Genomic DNA, 20,900 nt, shown 5'->3' with positions numbered 1-20,900 from the left:
ACAAAAAAGTTGATGATAAGGTCAAGTTCCACAAGGTGTGAAGCAATGTTCTAAACATGGTGCCACGCTATCATGCAGTGCTGTTATTTCTTACAGGGGCAAAGGGCCGGTATACTGTATTTCATTTAGAATAAATCTTAATGTGTTATGTCATGCCTAAGATCTTTCACTGTCAAATGATCATCTTTATCCAGTTAGGTCAGTAATTGGATGCTTTTCCCTTGCACTGATAACATCTGGGATCCTTTCTCTCCTTTGTATCTCTCACCAAAGCTACGCACTGCAATACAGTTTAACTATACTGTAAGGAATGTGTGTTAAGAGTTATTAAGGGGGCATTAAATATGGCATTGGCTTGCAAAATCTCCATGAAAATGTATTGGCACAGTCACAAAATCTGCCTGGTCTTTACCTTTTACCATAACAACTTAAAACTAATTGTCTAGGAAAAACTCATTCCAGGTGAGTGGGCAAGTAGAATTTTACAAGGCTAGTATAAACAATGCTCGGTTGTAAGAACAGTTTACTAAAAACAATAGTGAAGAAGTAATGGTGATCTTTATGGCAGCCTTCAGAAATGTCATTACAATTCCCAAATGTCCAAATAAGAGTGACTTTTTAAAATACATACACTTCTGTTGTAAAATAAGAGCATGATCAACTGAAATCAATATAGATCAGGCTCCAAATTACTAAAATGGGAGCTGGTATATTTTTTATATTATGAGGATATTTTTGCTATACTCCTTTTAGGAGATATTTCAATTGCTTGAATAGCACCTTACATTAAAATACTAAAGTAAACTAGCAGTTAAATCCAAAACATAATCAATTTTCAAAAGACATTGTTAGGAAACAGAGGTGCTTGGACTGGAGAAGTTTTAAAATGGGCAAAAAACCAAATGCAATTAGTTACCGTACTTGAGTACTGGTTCTTCATCAGACAGGAAGCGTTGGACTGTATGCTTGTTTCCTAAGAGGCACCCAGTCAGGAATTCTTTCCATCCATCCCACACATCCAGGCGAAGTGTTGTGCCTAGCAACAGTGAGAGAGATGCAATCACTTAGCTTGCTTCCAGCTTTGTTATTTTTGCAATTTATACATGTCTAAACCTCTTGGTTTGCATATAAAAGATATGTCTGCAACCTACTGGCTGAAGTGTGTGCGTACCAGAACCCTCTGCTGGAGGGAATGTCAGACCACACCTGCATGCGAATAGCTTGTCCTCTGTGGCTGGCCAGAAAAGAGAATATAAACCCCCTAACACTGTGAATTTACCAAACTACCAAACAATCTGAAAAGGTGTTAGTTTTGGCTAGTTTATATTAAAAAAAGTTTGTAGTCTATTGCACACAGATGAGATATTGATTGGTTACTTGGTCTGAAATAGCCTGAATTTGTGACCTTCCAGGCATGTAGCAAAAACTGTCTATTGGAAGGGGTGTTAGAGAGGGTTGAGGATATGTTCTCAGAATGATGGGTGGTTGGGAGGAGGCTGAAAGGAGCTTTTTGTAGCTGGCTGGCTAGTTGAGTTGTGCTATTGTTCCTGTCTGATGGTTTGTTTTTTAATACCACTGGAAGTATTATGTTGTAAATGTGATTGAGTGTCAGGGCACATAGAGCCTGTGTACAGATGTCTTTTTTATTATTTAAATCAAAATAAAAAAAACAGATAAATGGTAAGTAAGACAGGACCTTGAGGGTTGCTCCTAACAATCCACTATAATTTGATATTCACATTTTAAACATAGTCACAGACCCAACTTCCCGTAAAAGATTTGGGGCAGTGAAGTTCAGCAGGATTTTCCTATTCTAGGAGGTATTGTAATTAAAACTTCCATGAGAGGGCATTAAAAATACTCTGGTCTCAGTCCTGATCTTTTTTTCATGGCTGTAACATCCACTGGTTTTTGGGGGTAGAAGTGGGCCCAGTGTTAAAATTGCAAATATCAGAAAGGCTGTGAGATTCTAAATGTGATCCTTTAGAGCCTGTTACTGGCAGGCTGATTTGATGTTTACACTTAAACTCCATGGAGTTATGTGGGTGTTAAATCAGCATGAGTGTGGACAGCTCCCACACACAAACCCCCACATCTGTAATGATTGCAACAGCAATTGTGAATGCTTCAGGACTGCAAAACTGGGCCTCTAAGTTTTGGATCTCTGAAGTGTTTCTGTTCTGGTTTGGAATGTTACTGTGTATATACCGGGTTCAGGACGCTGCACCAAATAGCCACACCCAAGATAGCAGAATTATAGATCAGATTACCTAGCTCATGATTTCAGTGGTTCAGTTTCTGTATGTATACTGTTGACCAAGTCCTTGGGCTTTTTTTCTGAACAGTTTTATAAGCAGTTTACATTTAGATTGTCTGCTGGTGAATGTTTATTTTTGTAATACTCTATACATGGTATTAGATATATGTTTGACCAGCAACTTAATTATCCATCTTTTGTAAATATACTCCTAGAAACCAACCATTACTTGCTTGTTGTAAGTTTGTATTTGTCTGGGTTATTTTATATTTATTCCCTTTCTAAATATTGTGGTTATGGGGCCAAACCAAACACTGCCCTGTACCTTGTGTAGTCATCCACATTAATGCAAATTCGAGTAGGTATAAAGCATTGTCAGATCATAATAGTAGTATTTTACATTCATTTTATACTGGTATAAATTGACTATACAAGGTGCAGAATTGGTCTGTATTTCATATTCACTCTCCAGACTTAGGATGATGGTATGTTTAAGTCTATATTAACATGCTAGTTTATTCCATACACTTATCCACAAACTTACATTTTCTACTTCAGGGAAAAATGAACCGTATGATAACCTACTGCTTTTCGGAAGTCAAAAAGTTATGGTGGGATAAATTCTCCCTTTACATAGGCACCGATTCAGCAAGGTACTTAAACACATTCCTAACTTTAAGCAAGTGAGTAGTCCCATTGAAGCCTGATCCACCTCCACTAAAGTGAATGGGTTTATATGGAGTAGACATGAGGGAAGAAATTATGCCCTTATCTGTACTATTGGTTGTCATCCATAGTTATACATGTCCTGTGTGATTAATTTCATTATTATTTTTTCTTTCTTACCAGTGGGTAAACCAAGGTACAGGGAGGCTAGGTGCTATACTCAAGGTCTCATAGTGGCTTGTTGGCATACCCAGAAATAAAGACTAGGAGTCCTGACTTCCAACCAACCAGTCTAACCACCAGTGCCTCAGAGTATGGGGCAGGGGGGGGTCTATGTGCCTTCTAAAAACAAAACCAAAAACTGTGGATGTCCTCATTAGCCACATAAATGTCTAATCCTTTTTCAGTGCTACTAAACTCTTAGTCACAGTGATGTCTTGTGGCACAGAGTACCACAGATAATTTACATGCTGTATGGAATGTCCCTTTGTTCTTATTATGAGAAAATATAAATAAAGGTGCCCTGTTAAATATCTTTCCAGCAGTCATTATTACATATAGCTATATCAAGTCCCATCTTATGTCTCCCCTCAAAACTAAACAGTCCCTGTCTTTTCAGTCTCTCTTACAGAAATCTCTCCATACACAATCCCATTTTTGTCACTTCTCTCTTAATCCTCTCTGCTATATTTTTTGAGATTGACTGATCAGAACTGAATATAACAGGGATTGGCAACCTTTGGCACGCAACCCATCGGGTAAATTCACTGACAGGCCAGGACGGTTTGTTTACCTGCAGTGTCCGCAGGTTCAGCCGATCGCAGCTCCCACTGGCCGCGGTTCACTGTTCCAGGCCAATGGGGGCTGCACGAAGCAGCTGCCAGCACATCTCTCGGCCCATGCTGCTTCCCGCAGCCCCTACTGGCCTGGAACGGTGAACTGTAGCCACTGGGAGCTGCAATGGGCTGAACCTGCAGATGCTGCAGGTAATTAGAATATATTGTAACTAATTGGGCATAAGTACATGCACACTATGAATTACTGAATCACAGAAATGTAGGATTGGAAGGGACCTCGATAAGTCATCTATTCCAATCCCCTGCTTGAGGCAATAGTAAGCATTAACTAGACCGCCCCTGACAGGTGTTTGTCTAACCTCCTTAAAAACCTTGTTCTTAAAAACCTCCTGTGGCAGATTCCACTACATCCCTAGGTAATTTGTTCCAGTGCTTAGCTACTCTGACATTTAGGAAATTTTTTTCCTAATGTCAAACCTAAATCTCCCTTGCTGCAATTTAAGCCCATTTAAGTCCTGTCCTCAGTGGTTAAGAAGAACAATTTATCATCCTCTTCTTTTTATCAACCGTTTACATTCTTGAAGATGGTTATGTCCCAACCTCAGTCTTCTCTTCTCCAGACTAAACAAACCCATTTTTTTCAATCTTTCCTTGTATGCATAAGTGCCGACTTCCCCCCTTTCCCTGGGGTGCTCGACCTCCCCCCCACACCCCCACTCCACCCTTTCCATGAGGCCCCTCCCCTGCCTCACCCCAGCAACCCTGCGGGAAGCGCTGGCAGGTAGGCAGAGAAGTGGGGACATGGCACGCTCAGGGGAGGAGGAAGAGGTGGGGCAGGGGATGAGGGGAGCTTGGCTGCCAGTGGGTGCAGAGCACCCACTAATTTTTTCCCATGGGTGCTCCAGCCCCGGAGCACCCACAGAGTCGGTGCCTATGCTTGTATGTCATGTTTTTTAGACCTTTAATCATTTTTGTTGCTATCCTCTAGACTTTCTCCAATTTCTCCACATCCTTCCCCAAGTGTGATGCCCACAACTGGACACAGTTCTCTAATTGAGGCCTTATCAGAGCTGAGTAGAGTGGAAGAAATACTTCTCATGTCCTAGCTTACAACACTCTTGTTAATACATGTGACAGAGTGCCGAGCAACAGCACCTGATCCAGCAGTCTGACCATAGCAACTTCAATTAGTTGCCTTATAAACACCTGAATGTGGGAACTGAGCCAAACCAATAGGCTGGAAAAGTTAATAACTAATTACCGCATTAAATCAGAAGGTAAAAAGGCCCAGGAAGGAAGAACAATGTGTGGGAGAGAAAGTGCTGTAGGCTGGTAGAACCAATGACATAGGAGATTTCTCCCCTGCTGCGCTTAGAAGTCCCCAGCTGGCCTGTGCCAGCTAACTCAGGTATAGGTGTTAACTCATAAGTAATCCAAAGACTTCAATAGACACGTTGTCTGAGTAACTGCTCATGAGTGGGACCAAGGGGTTCACAATCTAGCCCTAATTAATCAATGAGGATCTTATTCTTCCATTGGTAGCAGGATGCAGTGCGGAATGAACACTGTTGTCATAAGATACTACCAAGAAAAGTAGCAAATCCTGTGTGCTTTTTTTAAAAGCAGCTATGGGTAGTTACAAGATAAAATGGCCACAGAGTCCCATCCTGTAAAGTGCCAAAAGGGGATACAGTCAGAGGGAAGGAGGGGGATAACCCACAAAGATAACTGCTTGCATCAAATTATTCCCCTTTGAGAACTACAGGAAGTATAGATAAAGATATAAGTGACAGCTACCTTTTCTTATGATGCCACAGTTAATAAGTTCAGCAGGTGGGGTACAGAATATTAACACTCCCTGAATGAGCCAATCACACTAGTGAGGTAGTGCACCCTAGTTACTAGCTCCCAACCCCTCTCCAGATCCCCAAAATGCTTCTCGTCCAGCACCTACAAACTCCTCACCCAGCACCCAAAGTCAGCCATGATTTCTTGCCTTGATATTAATCCTTCAATATTTTCTGACCACAGCAGATTGAGAGATTTTAGGTTGTTACAAGAAACTGTTGCTGGTTTGGGGACACAAGGTGGAAGAAGTTTGAGTATCTCTGGTCTAGTGGACTAAGCAAAAGAGCAGAAGCTAGGAAGCCATGAAATCTAATTCTGGCATGAGGCTAACACACTGGGCCATATCTTACCCTACGTTTAGACTGGTTTGTTGGTTAGGTTGGTCACCAGCATAGTGACCTAACAGAAAACTTCACTGTCATTTTTTTCATTTACAGTAAAAACTTTGTTATCCGACATGTTGTGGGAATGAGGGTTGCAGGTTAGTCAAAAATTCCTGTTAACTAAGAAAAGGAGTACTTGTGGCACCTTAGAGACTAACCAATTTATTTGAGCATGAGCTTTCGTGAGCTACAGACTAACACGGCTGTTACTCTGAAACCTGTTAACTAAGAGTTATACTTACCAATGGAGGGAGGGAGTTTGGGTGCAGGAGGGGATTGAGGGCTGGGGGTTGGGCAGGGGCAGCCTAGGAACAGGAGGGACAACTGGACACCTGGCAACCCTATTGAAGATTTGTATCGGGAGATATTAGAAATGCCAGTTTCTAGAGCTTTCTGGTTGGTAAAGTGCTGGATAACACAGCTTTTATTGTATTTTTTAAATTTAAAAATGACAAAACTGTGGTCAGCTGTCTGTAACATACAAAGCCAGTATGCCATCTAAGGAGTAATGTAATGCAGGGGTTCTCAACCTTTTTCTTTCTGAGGCCCCCCTCAACATACTATAAAAACTCCACAGCCCACCTGTGTCACAACTGTTTTTCTGCATATAAAAGCTAGAGCCAGCGTTAGGGGGTATCACGCAGGGCAATTGCCCGAGGCTCCATACTACAGGGGCCCTCGCAAAGCTACATTTCTTAGGCTTCGGCTTCAACGCCGAGTGGTGGGGCTCAGAGCCTCAACCCTATGCAGGGCTTCAACCCTATGCAGTGGGGCTTTGGCTTTCTGCCCTGGGCTCCAGAAAGTCTAATGCTGGCACTGCTTGGCGGACCCCCTGAAACCTGCTCGCAGCCCTCAGGGGGACCCAGACCTCTGGTTGAGAACCACTGATGTAAGGACAAGATTAACACCTTTGGGAAGTGGACTGGGACTATAGCACAGTGGGCTTGTAGGGGTAATATTAATTTTATATGTTGGTATGCAAGATTTCTGCAGTTTTCTGTGTATTCTCCCATCTTACAAGCAACACCCAGTCTGATAAGAATCCTCATTCTTCTCTCCCTTACACCAGTTTTATTTCACTGGAGATGCACTGGTGTAAGTCCCAACTTACAATTGTACAAGTGCAGGCCCAATATTATTACAAGGGCATGCAGAAGTGCATTATGGGTTCCTTTTGTGCATCATTCATTTTTGTCTCTCCACCTGCCTTTCACATTGTTTTATTTTGAAGAGCATCATTTGACCCAAAATGGTTTTTTTTAATACTGAGATCTGCATTAGAAAAGTATTAATAAATAAATAATAATAATAATGCTTTTCAGGTTTCCCTAAATATAAACAATGATAAATATTCCTTAAATACAGAAAACTGACACGTTATAGACACATATTGGGTCACCATTGCTCTATTTAGTAGGTAGTGAAAATATAACCATCTTATACCTATATCTAACTGGTAATCGTTCAGTGTGTTGCAGTCGTACATCTCCTTGCCCTCTGGAGTCCTGAGACAATAAACACTATTTGGAAAGCCACATTTCAGGGTTACCAGTGTTTTCAAAAGGGACACTTTTGTAGCAAGAAGATAAATACTCCCCTTAATGGGCACTTTCTCTTGGGTTACAGCATTGTACACATAGAAGGCTGGTTTGTCTTCTTCCTAAAAGGAAAAATAATAATGACATAAGTACTCCAGCAACAGTGCTCTTGTAAATTGTGCCTATAGTTTAGGTACACTCTTTTTACACATCTAAGGATCTACTGTCCTTTTTGTTCGAGCGTGGTCCAGTGGACAGAGCAAGAGACTAGGTTCTATTACCAGTTATCCCTCAAACTGGCTGCTTGACCTTCTACAGTCATTAAGGGCCCAAACCTACAAGGTATTAAGCGCCTCTTGTGAGGTGCTGAAAAACGTAAGCGCCTTTTGACATCAGTGAGACATTAGGGCACTCCTCATCTCTTGAGGGGCTTTTGACACCTGGAGGAGTGGGCCCTGAACTCCTCTGTGTTCCAGTTCACTCATCTATGAAATAGATAGAATAATATTTATTTCACAGGGATGTTGTGAGGCTTCGCTATTTCAGATTTGTAAAATGCTTTCAGATGCAAGGATGAAAATCATGAGCATATATTTTTTACTTCATTTATAACAGTTCCAAGGTAAGGTCTGTCTATATTTTACGTCTTGTACAACAATTAACACACAGTCACTGCTTAAAAATGTAAGCCTAATTCTGCACATTAGTGCACCTCATTAACTTCAGCTGAGTAGCATCTGTGAGTTAGAGCAGAATTTGGTTCTATTAATGAAAATACTAGTTGATTGTTAGCATGAATAGAGGTTACTGCACTGAGATGCAATTCAGGAATATCCCATTGGAGTCAGAAAAGCACAAGGAATTTCATTGAATATAGAAGACCACTAGGAGAAACAGCGAGATGGTGCAGGTTGCAAAACCATCAAGATATGGATAACGATGACATTTGGCTTTGCACCTGTTGTATCAGATCTAAGGAGTTTGATTTTCTCAGTGCCTGACCATAATTGAGTTTTAGATGAAAGACAGCTGGCTGAAACTTAATCTCGATAAGACACAGGTGATGCAGTTCACTAATAAGAGGAGACGGCAGAAAGGATATCTTACAATTTATAATCTAGAGTTCCAATAGGATTTTCGGCTGCTTCTGGATGTTCAGATAGCAGCCCCGCCCCACCCCCCGTTATGGTTGCTTTTGTTATCTCTGTGCTTGACTAAGTGGTAGTGACAGGATTTTCCCATCAGATCCAGGCCTTGTCAAAAGCCTGTACTTTTGTCTTCTCCAGATTGGCTTACTGCAATATGTTCTTTGTGGTGCTATACCCGATGATAAAGTTAGTCAAAATTTTCTGAGTCTGAAATTTTCAGTTAAATTTTTTGGGTTTCCCAAGTACCACTAGCTGAAGATAATTCACATTTCAGCTAGCAGAATAAGGCTGGCTACCCACTTGATGAGATTTCAGCCCTTCACACAGTTTGGGTTTTGTGTCCCTTATTATTTCTGTAGTGTCACTAGCATGCTTGACACTTAGGACTTGTTTTCACTAGAAAATGTTATTGTATTTGACATGACTGTTAAGAGTAGCATTAGATGACAGCATTAGACACTTACGGTAGAGGCTGTTCTAGATTTGATTTTTGACAAACAGGGAGGAACTGGTTGAGAATTTGAAAGTGGAAGGCAGCTTAGGTGAAAGTGAACATGAAATGGTAGAGTTCATGATTCTAAGGAATGGTAGGAGGGAAACAAGCACAATAAAGATAATGGATTTCAAGAAGGCAGACTTTAGGAAACTCAGAGAGTTGGTAGGTAAGATCCCATGGCAAGCAAGTCTAAGGGGAAAAACAGTTCAGTCAGTTGGCAGTTTTTTAAAGAGACATTATTAGGGGCACAATAGCAAACTATCTCACAGCATAGGAAAGATAGGAAGTATGGCAAGAGACCACCTTGTCTTAACCAGGATATCTTCAATTATCTGAAACTCAAAAAAGTCCTACAAAAAGTGGAAACTAGATCAAGATAAAAAGATGAATATAAACAAATAACACAAGTATATAGGGACAAAATTAGGAAGGCCAAGACACAAAATGAGATTAAACTAGCTGGAGGCATAAAGGGTAACAAGAAAACATTCTACAAATACATTAGAAGCAAGAGGAAGACCAAGGACAGGGTAGGCCCATTACTCAATGGGGGGGAGGGGAGAACACGAACAGAAAATGTGAAAATGGCAGAAGTGCTTAAATGACTTTTTTGTTTCAGTTTTCACCAAAAAGGTTTTGAATGGACCTCTAACATAGTGAATGCCAGTGAAAATGAGGTGGGATCAGAGGCTAAAATAGGGAAAGAACAAGTTAAAACATTACTTAGACAAGTTAGATGTCTTCAAGTCACCAGCGCCTGATGAAATACATCCTAGAATACTCAAGGAGCTGACTGAGGAGATATCTGAGCCATTAGGTTAGCGATTAACTTTGAAAAGTCATGGAAGATGGGAGAGATTCCAGAGGACTAGAAAAGGGAAATAAGAACAACCCGAGGAATTACAGACCAGTCAGCTTATCTTCAGTACCCAGAAAGATAATGGAGCAAATAATTAAGGAATCTATTTGCAAACACCTAGAACAGTGTTTCCTAAACTTGGGACGCCACTTGTGCAGGGAAAGCCTCTGGCGGGCCCGGCTGGTTTGTTTACCTGCCACGCCCGCAGGTTCAGCCGATCGCAGCTCCCACTGCCTGCGGTTCACTGTGCCTGGCCAATGGGGGCTGTGGGAAGTGGCCCGCGCCAAGGCACGTACTGGCCGCCGCTTCCCACAGCCTCCATTGGCTGGGCACAGCGAACCGCGGCCAGTGGGAGCCACGGTTGGCCAAACCTGCGGACACAGCAGGTAAATAAACCGACCTGGCCCGCCAGGGTCTTTCCCTGCACAAGCGGTGTTCCAAGTTTGAGAAACACTGACCTAGAAGATAATAAGTAACAGTCAGCATAGATTGTTAAGAACAAATCACATCAAACCAACCTAATAGCTTTCTTTGACAGGGTAACAAGCCTTGTGGATTGGGGAGATGAAATAGGGGTGGTATATCTTGACTTTCGTAAGGCTTCTGTCTCATATGACTGTCTCATGAACAAACTAGGGAAATAAACCTAGATGGAGCTACTATAAGATAGATGCATCGCTCATTGGAAAACCGTTCCCAGAGAGTAGATATCAGTGGTTCAGAGTCAAACTGGAAAGGCATGTCAAGTGGGGTCTTGCAGGATCAGTTCTGAGTCTAGGTCTGTTCAATATCTTCATCAGTGATTTAAGATAATGGCATAGAGAGTACACTTATAAAATCTGTGGGTGATACCAAGCTGGGAAGGGTTGCAAGTGCTTTGGAGGATAGGTTTAAAACTCAAAATGATCTGGACAAATGGTCTGAAGTAAATAGGATGAAATTCAATAAGGGCAAATGAAGGTACTCCACTTAGGAAGGAATAATCAGTTGCAGACATACAACATGGGAAATGACTGCCTAGGAAGGAGTACTGCGGAAAAGGATCTGAATGTTATTCAGTCTTGGTCAGCATTTTGTCAGCTGACTCAACTCTACACAGACATGTTCAAACCACATACCATTTGCTAGTGAAGGCAACCTTCATGAGACCAGCTCTCTCCTTATATTCCATTCCAACAACTGATATCAGCTGGGACAGTTGGTCTAACAATGCCTAGATTTCCATGTCTAGGGGTTGCTGACAGAACATTATAGGATGTATGCTTTCACCTCCTGAAATTCACGTCACCCTTTGTTCCAACAAAGCCAGAATTTGTGGACCTTCACGTGCAAAGCTTTTCTATTATGCAAGCTTTTTCTAAGGGGGTGAATTTAGTGGAGAGGGTCTCAGTTTTGGTGAATTGATAAATCAATTATTGTTGTTGCTGCATCATTTTGCATATATTTTGTAAATGGTGTTTTTAAGTATTGATTCTTGTTGTGTCTAGTGTTTTATGATAGGTGTTACGGAAATGCATGTAAATTCTCAATCCTAAAGAGAGCCACATATTTAAGACCTACTCCCCAGAGGTGTTGAGCATCTCAAGCAAAATGCTGTGGCCTCTCAATTTATTGACCCTCTGGAGGCGGTCACTACCTTGCAGGAATGGGCAGTGACTATACAGATTTACCAAGTAGGGGCTGCATATCAGGGTTTAAAGAGGCAATTTAAAAAAGAATTCCTACCATCAAATCTCTGCCTCTTCTGAAGAAAAAGCAAACACACAGCATGCAACATGCATACAGATCAAGGACTTGATTAAATTAAATTTATCTTTCTCCCCAGGGAAACAGCAACAACAAAGCTAGAACCAGAAGACTTGGAGTAAACAAGCTGCTAAGTTTCTCAAAGACATCTGAACACTGCAGTCCTTTTCTGTTCCACTCCTTGTTTTTATACACTGCAGCCCTAGTGATTGCTGTACCAGGAGCAGCAATAATTCTGGCCAACTAATCCTATGACAGAGAGTGGAGCAATAAGCAAGACTAAAAATGTTCTTTATTGTTTATGGACTGAGGGACCTACATACAGCCAAGCTATCTTCAGGATCTTTTCCGGCTTATATAACAACCATGGCGAGAAGCCAGGCTTGTTAGTGCACAGAAGCTGCTGCCTTGCAACAGCCCACCTCATTAATTACTGCACATGGCTTTGCAGTTTGCAGCTAATCAAAACAAAACAAAAAAAAAGCACACTCTAAAAGACAGTCTTCCCTGTGTGCATGAAACAGAAATCTAGGTTGCAGTGCTGTTGTGTACTTTTATCATGTCTGTTTCTACAATGCTTTGTTTAGCCTTGTATTGTTTTAGCCTCAGCACTTTTCTCCCTTGTGACAAACAATTGAAGGTCAAATTGTGCGTGGCCCTGCATAGATGAGCTTGTGGGGACAGAACACAGGGATCCTGTTCTCCCTCTTTCCAGCACCCATGTAGGAAGCATTGCTGAAAATCAGCTGAAGCCTATGGCCCTGAAACTCAGATGTGGATGAACTGTCCTTGGCATAGGACCTGGGATAGTGGTGATCAGAGGTGGCTGTACACCAACATTACATCCCTCAGTCCTGAGGCTAGCCAGGGTCTGGTTTTATCCTCAGGGCTGCTCTAAGTTGTGCTGACTGGTAATGGTCCCCAAGAGTTTATTGCCCCCTCAGCATGGCCACACCGCGTCCGCTGGAGGCTGTAATAAGGTGATGTAGGGGTAGTTACTCTGGCACTACATCTGTTTAAGACAGCATTGGCAGTTCAAAGAAATGGAATAGGGCCAAGGATCTGGTCTTATTAATGCATGACTTTTGCGTAACCCCCACAGCAGTGGTAACATGGACAGGATTACTTGTATGGATGGCAGGTGCACAGAGTACTCTAATTTAGTAGCCAAGAAGATCTGATATGCTTATAGACAAGAAGGGTAGTTAGGAGCCCCATGACACAAAACCCACACAAATGCCACCCTGGAGAGAATAAAAGTGTTCCTCATGATGGATGAAAACAGCCAAGGTTGTTACAGACATTGACTGTGAGGGACAGAAATAGTTGTTTTGGATTAAGATTTAAGACCAGCCGTAAAGGTCTTGTGCAAAGCCTGTCACCAGACATATTAAACAGTCTTTTTCTGTTTTCTGCAAAGGGTAACTCCTCCTCCTTCCAGCCAGAGTGAAAATCCTCCAGGAGGAGGAGTTGTATTTTCTTTAAAATAAAGGCAGCAATCAGCCACCTCAGAAAATTAAAGAAAATGACCTGTTATGGGATTTAGGAGAGGGAGAAGACTCAAGAAAAAGGATACAAGGGTCATTCAGACACTGAAAAGCCCTGTATAAAAAAAATTTTTTACACCTTCGTTGATTGAAGTACTTTCTGTTTTTCTTGTAACTGGGAACAATCCAGTCAAAATATTGTTTAAAAATAAATTTATGTGATGGCAATTGGTAATTATCTCATTTTAATTTGTGTAAGCCTCACTCAGCTGTGTTGTACACTTCCCTGGAATTACAGACTTTAAGTGAACATGGGTTAAAAGTTGGCCCCCAAATGCCATATTCTATCCTTAGGTCCATGTGTGCAACAGCACTGAAAAAGGAGGACCTTTTGGTTAAAACACAGTATTGAGAGTCAGGCAACTTAGATTGTATTCCTGGCTGTACCCAGATTCCCTAGAAATGTCTCTTAACTTCCGTGCCTCTGCTACCCAACAAGTAATATGGAGAGAATACTTGTAATAACTAATTATACCTCGCTTACAGGGGTGCTAGGAGATTTAATTCATTATTGCTCAAACAATGTTTGAAATCCTCAGATGTGTGCACTGTAGAAGTGAGAAGTATTATTTATTGACTTTCAGATTGTAAGTGAAGACAGAATTTGCCCTAGGCAGCCCAATTTTGATGTCTAAATATACTTTTAATAGCCTTTATAATCACTGATATGTCTGAACCAGGTATATATAAACGGCTACAGTTTAGACCAGGGATCGGCAACCTTTGACGTGCGGCCCATCAGGGAAATCTGCTGGCAGGCCAGGGTGGTTTGTTTACCTGCAGCATCTGCAGGTTTGGCTGACTGCAGCTCCCACTGGCCGCGGTTCGCTGTTCCAGGCCAATGGGGGCTGCGGGAAACAGCGTGGGCTGAGGGATGTGCTGGCCACCACTTCCCACAGCCCCCATTGGCCTGGAACAGCGAACCGCGGCCAGTGGGAGCTGCGATCGGCCGAACCTGCAGGTAAACAAACCGTCCTGGCCTGCCAGTGGATTTCCCTGATGGGCTGGGTGCCAAAGGTTGCCGATCCCTGATTTAGACAGCTAGATGCAGGTCTAGGTGTCCAAATTTAGGCTACCAGGTCTGAAAATTATGCTCAAAAGACATCATATATGTCATGTTTTCCTTAGTTATATATTAAGGATATAGTATAGTTATTTTACCAAACCATACCAGCATGAGAGGCTATTGTATTTTGTCACGTCTTTTTGTATTGCTTATTTCCTTTAATAGTGTTGGCATAGAGCTGTAATACAAAACTATGAGTTATTCCCCTGAAATTCTAACTCCTTCTCATGTATTCCAGCAAAAGTGTGACCTTACACAACAAGAAAAACCCAGGTTATTTCAATATGGATGCATTTAGAAAGCAAGAGGAACTCATGTGTTCTACTTCCTGAGAATGAAGGAAGAAAAGATTTTCCAGTTACAGCAGAATTGCAAAGTAATATTTTGGTGATCTGATTTTTGCATCATACATGCCTTTTTAGACAGTACAAGGCAGGGAGCACCTGTTTGATTTTTTTTCCTTTTTCACATTTCACACACAAACTGAAATAAACTAGTTCCTGATATGCAGTTTTATTTTGAGTTGGACTAAGGCTGGAGCCAGGACCTAAGCAAGGCAGCTTCCACTTTCTATGGCACTGTCCCCTCCTACCACACCAGATTTCCATGCAAAAATTCAGCAGGAAATTTATACAGCTAGGAGGTCTGTTAACTCCCACTCATGTCCTCTGCAGCTGCTACTAAGCAGCTACAGGGGGACCCAGTCAGTGACCGCATGTCTCCTGGTGGAGTTGTGTTACTAGAGGAGAGGGAGGCCAATGGAACCAAATAAAAGGTGAGCCATCCACATGGATGAGTTCCTGCCTCTATAGAGAGGGGGATAGGGAAGAGACCTTCCCTGCAGAACCACAGGGTCAGGAGGCCTCCAAGCCTCCACCCTTCCTGCCCCCAGATCCTTTCCCTTTCAGGGATTATGTAGATGAAACTCTGCAAGGAAATCTTGCAGTTCCCTGATCCTCTCCCATGGTATTCTCCATGGCAAGGAGGGAGCCAAACCATGATGCTAAATTATAATGAATGATAATTCTTCTTAGAACAATGCCTCTAAAATTAACTCACAAATCTTGGTTCTCACTAGATATAAGGATAGGTTTTGGTTAGGCTTTAGGGTTCAGTTTAGAGGCCTAATAAGGGCCAGGGCTCATCTTTGTTTTTAATGGTCCCAAAATGTCAATAGTTGTTTTTGAGATTTCAGCCCCAAATGGTGAAAGTCTCATGAGATCAGCAGTTTATGAGATTTTAGTCATCTTGAATGCTGGCAACCTTGCAAGATTAGACCTTTGAATGGTGAGCATTTCTCACAAGAGTTTGGCCACAGCTGAACCATGAATGGAAAAATGGTTCATTCTGGTTTAGAATCCAATTCAGAACCAAAACCAGTGGGGTAGGATTGGAGCCAAGGATTAGGATATAATCTCCACCCGCTGAAATTCGAAGGGGTTCAAATTCAAGGTTCCAGTTGTGGCCTCTCTCTCTATTCTCATCAATGGTATTATAAAGACTATACTATGTGCTGTATTTAAAACTTGCTGCACTTAGCTTACTGGAAGCCTGTGCAAGTGGGAGTAGAGAGACTAGTGCTATTTTTCTATTTAATGCAATTCAACTTTAGCTTTTCTGCATCTCATGAAGGAGCAGCAGCAACTGACTGCCAAGGTATATATTCAACAGAGGAAAAATGACAGATCATGACCTAAAGTCAATTTGTGATCACAGATACTGAGGGAAGGAATGGATTTTGGGGGTGACAGAAATATATGGCTGACAACATCCTCCTAAATCTATTTCCCACAGTGGGAAATCTGTATAGTGCTGTATCGAAGAGGCTTTTTCTCCCTATTTGTAAAGGTCTTTCATTCCACAAATCCAATTTCTGTAGAGACCCTATTTTTACAATCTTTAAAGTTCCATGTAAATAAATATAAGCCCCATCATTCGTGTTACCATAACAACTTTTTTACACTCATTCTTTGACCGTCAGGGTGGCTACTCTTGAGGTCAGATACTTTTTACTGCTGCTTAGTGATGTTAAATTTAGCACAAGGTCTAGAAGGAGAACCAAAAAACACAACAGAATTTCTGGACAATTTAAGACTATCAGTTTTTTTTAATCATACTGTACCTTAACAACACATTTAATAGTCGAGGAAACAGATATCCCTATGTCAGCAAGGATCCAGTTGTCCTTCAGTATTGCTCCTGCATAGATCAGCTCCAAATATTGTCTGCCTTTTTTGTCTTCAGAAAGTGGAATGTGGAAATAATCCTAAAAATGAATAATAAATTGTGAAAAGGATGTTGATGCAGCAGTGATTCCTACCCACAACAAATCTGCATTCATTATTGGTGTTATGTATATTACAGTAGTGCCTTAGAAACTGCCCTTTGCCCCTCAGGGCTTACAGTCCAAGTAAAGTGTTCTAAGAACATACAACTGCTAGATACAAGATTTATACCTTTTTGTTTTGAAAAGAAAATAGTGTTGAGATCTAAGAGCCTTGATTTAGGCTAGGTTTATTTTTTGCTTATAAATTACAAAAATTCTGTGTGTCTAGGAGGTTAAAGAACGTGATGAAGTTTTGCTGCTACAAATGAATACATCTGATCCATTACAAGTGACACAAAGCTAAAACAAAAATACACAGGCTGTGATCTTCCTGCTGGGGACTTATGAAAGCTCATATTTTCCCAAGTGGCCTCTGCTTTTGGTTACCTCATATGTTTGAGTGCCCAACTTTAGGCACCTGGACTACCAGCTTCAAACGCTGGTGCCTAAAATGAGGCACCTAAATGAATATTTAAGTACCTGAATTAGATGTCAGGTGGGATTTTCTAAAGAGCTCAGTATTGGCCTATCTGATCCCATGTAAAAAAAACTCCGATGGACTTCAGTGGGAGCAGAGTTAAACCAAACTGAGTGCTTTTGAAAATCTCACCCTACATATTCACAGCTGGCAACAAAACTTGAGGACACCAAAATTAGAAGCCATTTTTAAAGTGTGGGCCTGACTTTGTGCAAGAACTCTGGACTCTTTCCTTGAAAGGATGAACGTGACATAAACAGTGATTTTCCTGGCTGTGTCAAAGTAAATGCATAAAACAATATAGGGTTAATTCAGACAATGCAGCCAAACCTGCAGCCACAGGGACTCCTGACTCACAGGAATCTCACAAGAAGCAAGTTGAAATGTCACTGTGATCATTCTGATGCCATGTAATGTAGAGTGCAAGATGCTCCACATGTGCCTGGAGTTTGGTGGTGACAATTTGAGACCTCTGGGGAATCAGGTCTCTCTTTTAATCCCAGTCTTCACTGGGGCATCTCACAGAGTCTTCCTTTCTCCTGTTTAAGAGAAAATCTCCATTGACTGTTCCCTTGACTATCTACACAAACACACATGCCAGCTCTGAACACTGTCCCGGTTGCTCCCATGAACTGGAACACCCTTCCCAGAGCTGCAGGTGGTGAAGACAATCAGATTTCAGATAAAATTGTGGCACTTGTTGTCAGTGGTTCAAAAAGATGACTTAGCAGAGAGACCAATGCTTGTCTGAATCTGCTCTGACACAATACCACTGAGCCTGTAAACCATCATGAAAAGTGAACAACCCCCAAAAGTAAACTCAGATTTATGTATCCACTTTCATATTTCTGTCCTGATTCCAGAACATGCTACGTTGTATCAGCACCAGATGTGAGCCCTCCCTCACTTGCTTTCCCCAGAAGATGAAGTGCCTAGACATGTTATGTATGTTACACATGTAAGAAGTGAACGTTATCTCTCTCCTGTACTTTTACAAGGTAAAAGTTTGTTTCTGAATATTTCACTGTTAAAGAATAAGGGCCAGATTTTTATGCCTTTCTAGTAGCATAGAGGGACCATAAAGCTGGCAGTTCTGATCAGGAAGGGATTCCATCCCACCTGTACCATAGAGTCTATGTGAGGAACATGGGGACCAGGGAGAAAGAGATGTGTAGCCAGTGTGCTACTGAACTCTTGAGGATTCTCACTTTTGTGAAATGCCCCTTGGGGTTGGCTGCTGGCCGCCAAATGCAAGTTAAAGTAGCCCCGAGAATGCTCTAACTTTCACCAGCAGCCTGTCTATTATATTGGTAGTATAACAGCAGCTTTGCCTACTGCCCCCATCTTTCATATTGCAACAAGCAGTGCTTGGCTAAATCTGAAAATCAGGCAGTAAGAGTCTCAGAAGCCTTATGCAGAAATCAGGGATAGACAGCCAGAAGATCTATAAAATGAACTCCCTTACATTAGAATAGGGAATACTATGCAGTAACATTTATATTATACATGTATTTAAACCATAAGTTAAACATATCAAAATTTAAAATAATTAGCTTGATAATTAGTTAAGCACCTACCTTTATCATCAGTTTTACAGCTTGCACAGTTTGGTCTGATGCAATGTCAAAAGCTTCACAAAATCCTTCAAAAGCTATGAAAATCCTCATCTTGTAAAACGCTGCTAAAAACTGCTAGGAGACCTTCCTGAGCTAACAAAACACATGCCTTGCCAAGTTCATATCCACAATTAATGACAAAAGACAAAAACAAAAAAGCAAAATCCATACCACAACAAGCCAGAGAAGACTACAAATATCCAGCCTAAATGCAAAGAGTTTCTTCTCTTCAAAACAAATGCCTGCCAGAAAAAGCCCTGCCGTAACAGACAGCAGTGACCCTGAGATACAATGTCATGAATGTGTTTCTCTAGCTCAGCTGAATTAGGGGGGAAAATCCCCCCCTCCATGTGTTTAGTGAAACCAACAAACCACATATTGATTAAGGCAAGTGTGAACAAGTTTCAAACATGTACATACAGGATCCAAGCTAATCATACTTCTACCATCATACCCACTGTCCCTGCAAGCTAGTAACTTTGCTTAGTCAAAGTGCTACTGATTAAAGCACTGAGAGTCATCAAACAAGGATCCTTGGCAGCTGTTAAACTGAAATGTTTGTTTATTGCCATCTGCAAAGTGTTTTGTAAATAAGTCTAAGCCACATTTATTCATGTTACTATAACAACTTTATTCATCTGTTTACACTTCTGAATCCACTGTGAGAAACATTAGCTACTTATATATATATATTTTAAAGTAAATATAAAGGCCAGTAGTTTGCAGTGTGTGAGCTAGTGTTTAGAACATGGGAATAAGCTTTAGGATTCTTGAGTTCTCCACCAGAAGCAGCAGCCATGCACCTTGAATAGCAGAGAGCGGAAAGATACCCTGCCCCCACCCACTGCTGGAGGGTAGGGATGCTGGCCATAACCTGATTGTTTGGAAGTTGAGAGCTAATCAGCCAATGGAGAGGCAGTAAATGGAGCTGGGGAGTGTGGGGTGGAGCCAGACAGGATGGGAAAGCCAAGCTGCAAACATAAATTAGCTCTGACAGTATTTCTATTGTGGGGGCATTAGCCCCCATTGCCCTCCTGGTTCTACCATCCTTGTTCTCCTTCACATGCCATTAACTTTTCTTTGACCTTAGACATACCACAGTCTCTCTATGGCTCAGTTTACAACCAGGCCTTCATTCTGATCCAGCAGACAGGTAGGACCTCTGGTCTATGGAGAGCCTCATACTCAGGGAAGCGTTGGGAGGACTGACACTGGCCAGAACCTTTGTGGAAATGGGTGTTGGGAGGTGATCTCTGGTAAGCTTCTTAGCATGTGTGTAGATTCTTTAATTGATTTGAATATGTTTTCTCTGTAGCGCTTTTAGTTTAAGAATAAAATATGCTTGCATAGAAACAACTGTGGTAACTTAACTGTTGGCAATTACAGTAGAACCTCAGAATTACAAACACCAGAGTTTGGCTATGTCTACACTACTGCAGTAAGTCAACCTATGCTATTCAACTCCAGCTACGTGAATAACTCTCCTATCAACTTGCCTTACTCTTCTTATCTGGGATAGAGTACAGAGGTTGACTGGAGAGTGATCTGCCGTCGATTTGATGGGTGTTCACTAGACTCTCTAAATCGACGGCTGATGGACTGATCTCAGAGCACTGATGTTGGCTGTAGTGTAGACCTAGTCTTATAAATTGACTAGTCAACCACCCACCTCATTTGGAACCAGAAGTACACAATCAGGCAGCAGCAGACACATACACACATCATGCAAAAAAAAAAAAAAAGGCAAATCTAGTACAGTACTGTGTTAAACACAAACTACTAAAATAATAAGGGAAAGTTTAAAAAAATTGACAAGGTAAGGGAACTGTTTCTGTGCTTGTTTCATTGAAATGAGGATGGGTAAAAACACCATTTTTCTTCTACATAATATAGCTTTGAAACTCTGCTAAGACAATGTTCAGTTGTAAACTTTTGAAAGAACCACCATAACATTTTGTTCAGAGTTATGAACAAACTCCATTCTTGAGGTGTTTGTTACTCTGAGATTCTACTCTGTTGTTAGCTTCTGAAGAGAAAGTAAACAGGCCTGTTTAGGCAGACTGTCTTTTGCTGGGACTAACACAGAAGGCAGGCAACTCTTCAGGCTGGAGATAGCCCAGTCAGGAGGG

The 20,900-nt window shown here is 41.5% G+C and overlaps 1 protein-coding gene across 1 annotated transcript in view; it reads right to left on the bottom strand.

Annotated features, from left to right (window-relative positions):
- The window catches only part of ANKUB1 (ankyrin repeat and ubiquitin domain containing 1), a 30,364-nt gene extending 11,390 nt beyond the window's left edge, over positions 1 to 18,974 (bottom strand). Inside the window, exons 1-4 of the mRNA XM_084639832.1 lie at positions 18,733 to 18,974; positions 16,474 to 16,617; positions 7,395 to 7,611; positions 922 to 1,036 (exon numbers count right to left, since the gene is read on the bottom strand). Coding sequence (XP_084495958.1) covers positions 922 to 1,036; positions 7,395 to 7,611; positions 16,474 to 16,617; positions 18,733 to 18,822 — 566 coding nt within the window. The 5' untranslated portion in view covers positions 18,823 to 18,974. The remainder of the gene's footprint in view (positions 1 to 921; positions 1,037 to 7,394; positions 7,612 to 16,473; positions 16,618 to 18,732) is intronic.
- Positions 18,975 to 20,900: the final 1,926 nt, after the last annotated feature.

The sequence above is a fragment of the Lepidochelys olivacea genome (assembly GCF_965140295.1).
Source record: "Lepidochelys olivacea isolate rLepOli2 genome assembly, chromosome: 9".
Classification (NCBI taxonomy): Eukaryota; Metazoa; Chordata; order Testudines; family Cheloniidae; genus Lepidochelys; species Lepidochelys olivacea.
The sequence above is the reverse complement of the archived record's forward strand: the minus strand, read 5'-3'. Positions and strand labels throughout refer to the sequence as shown.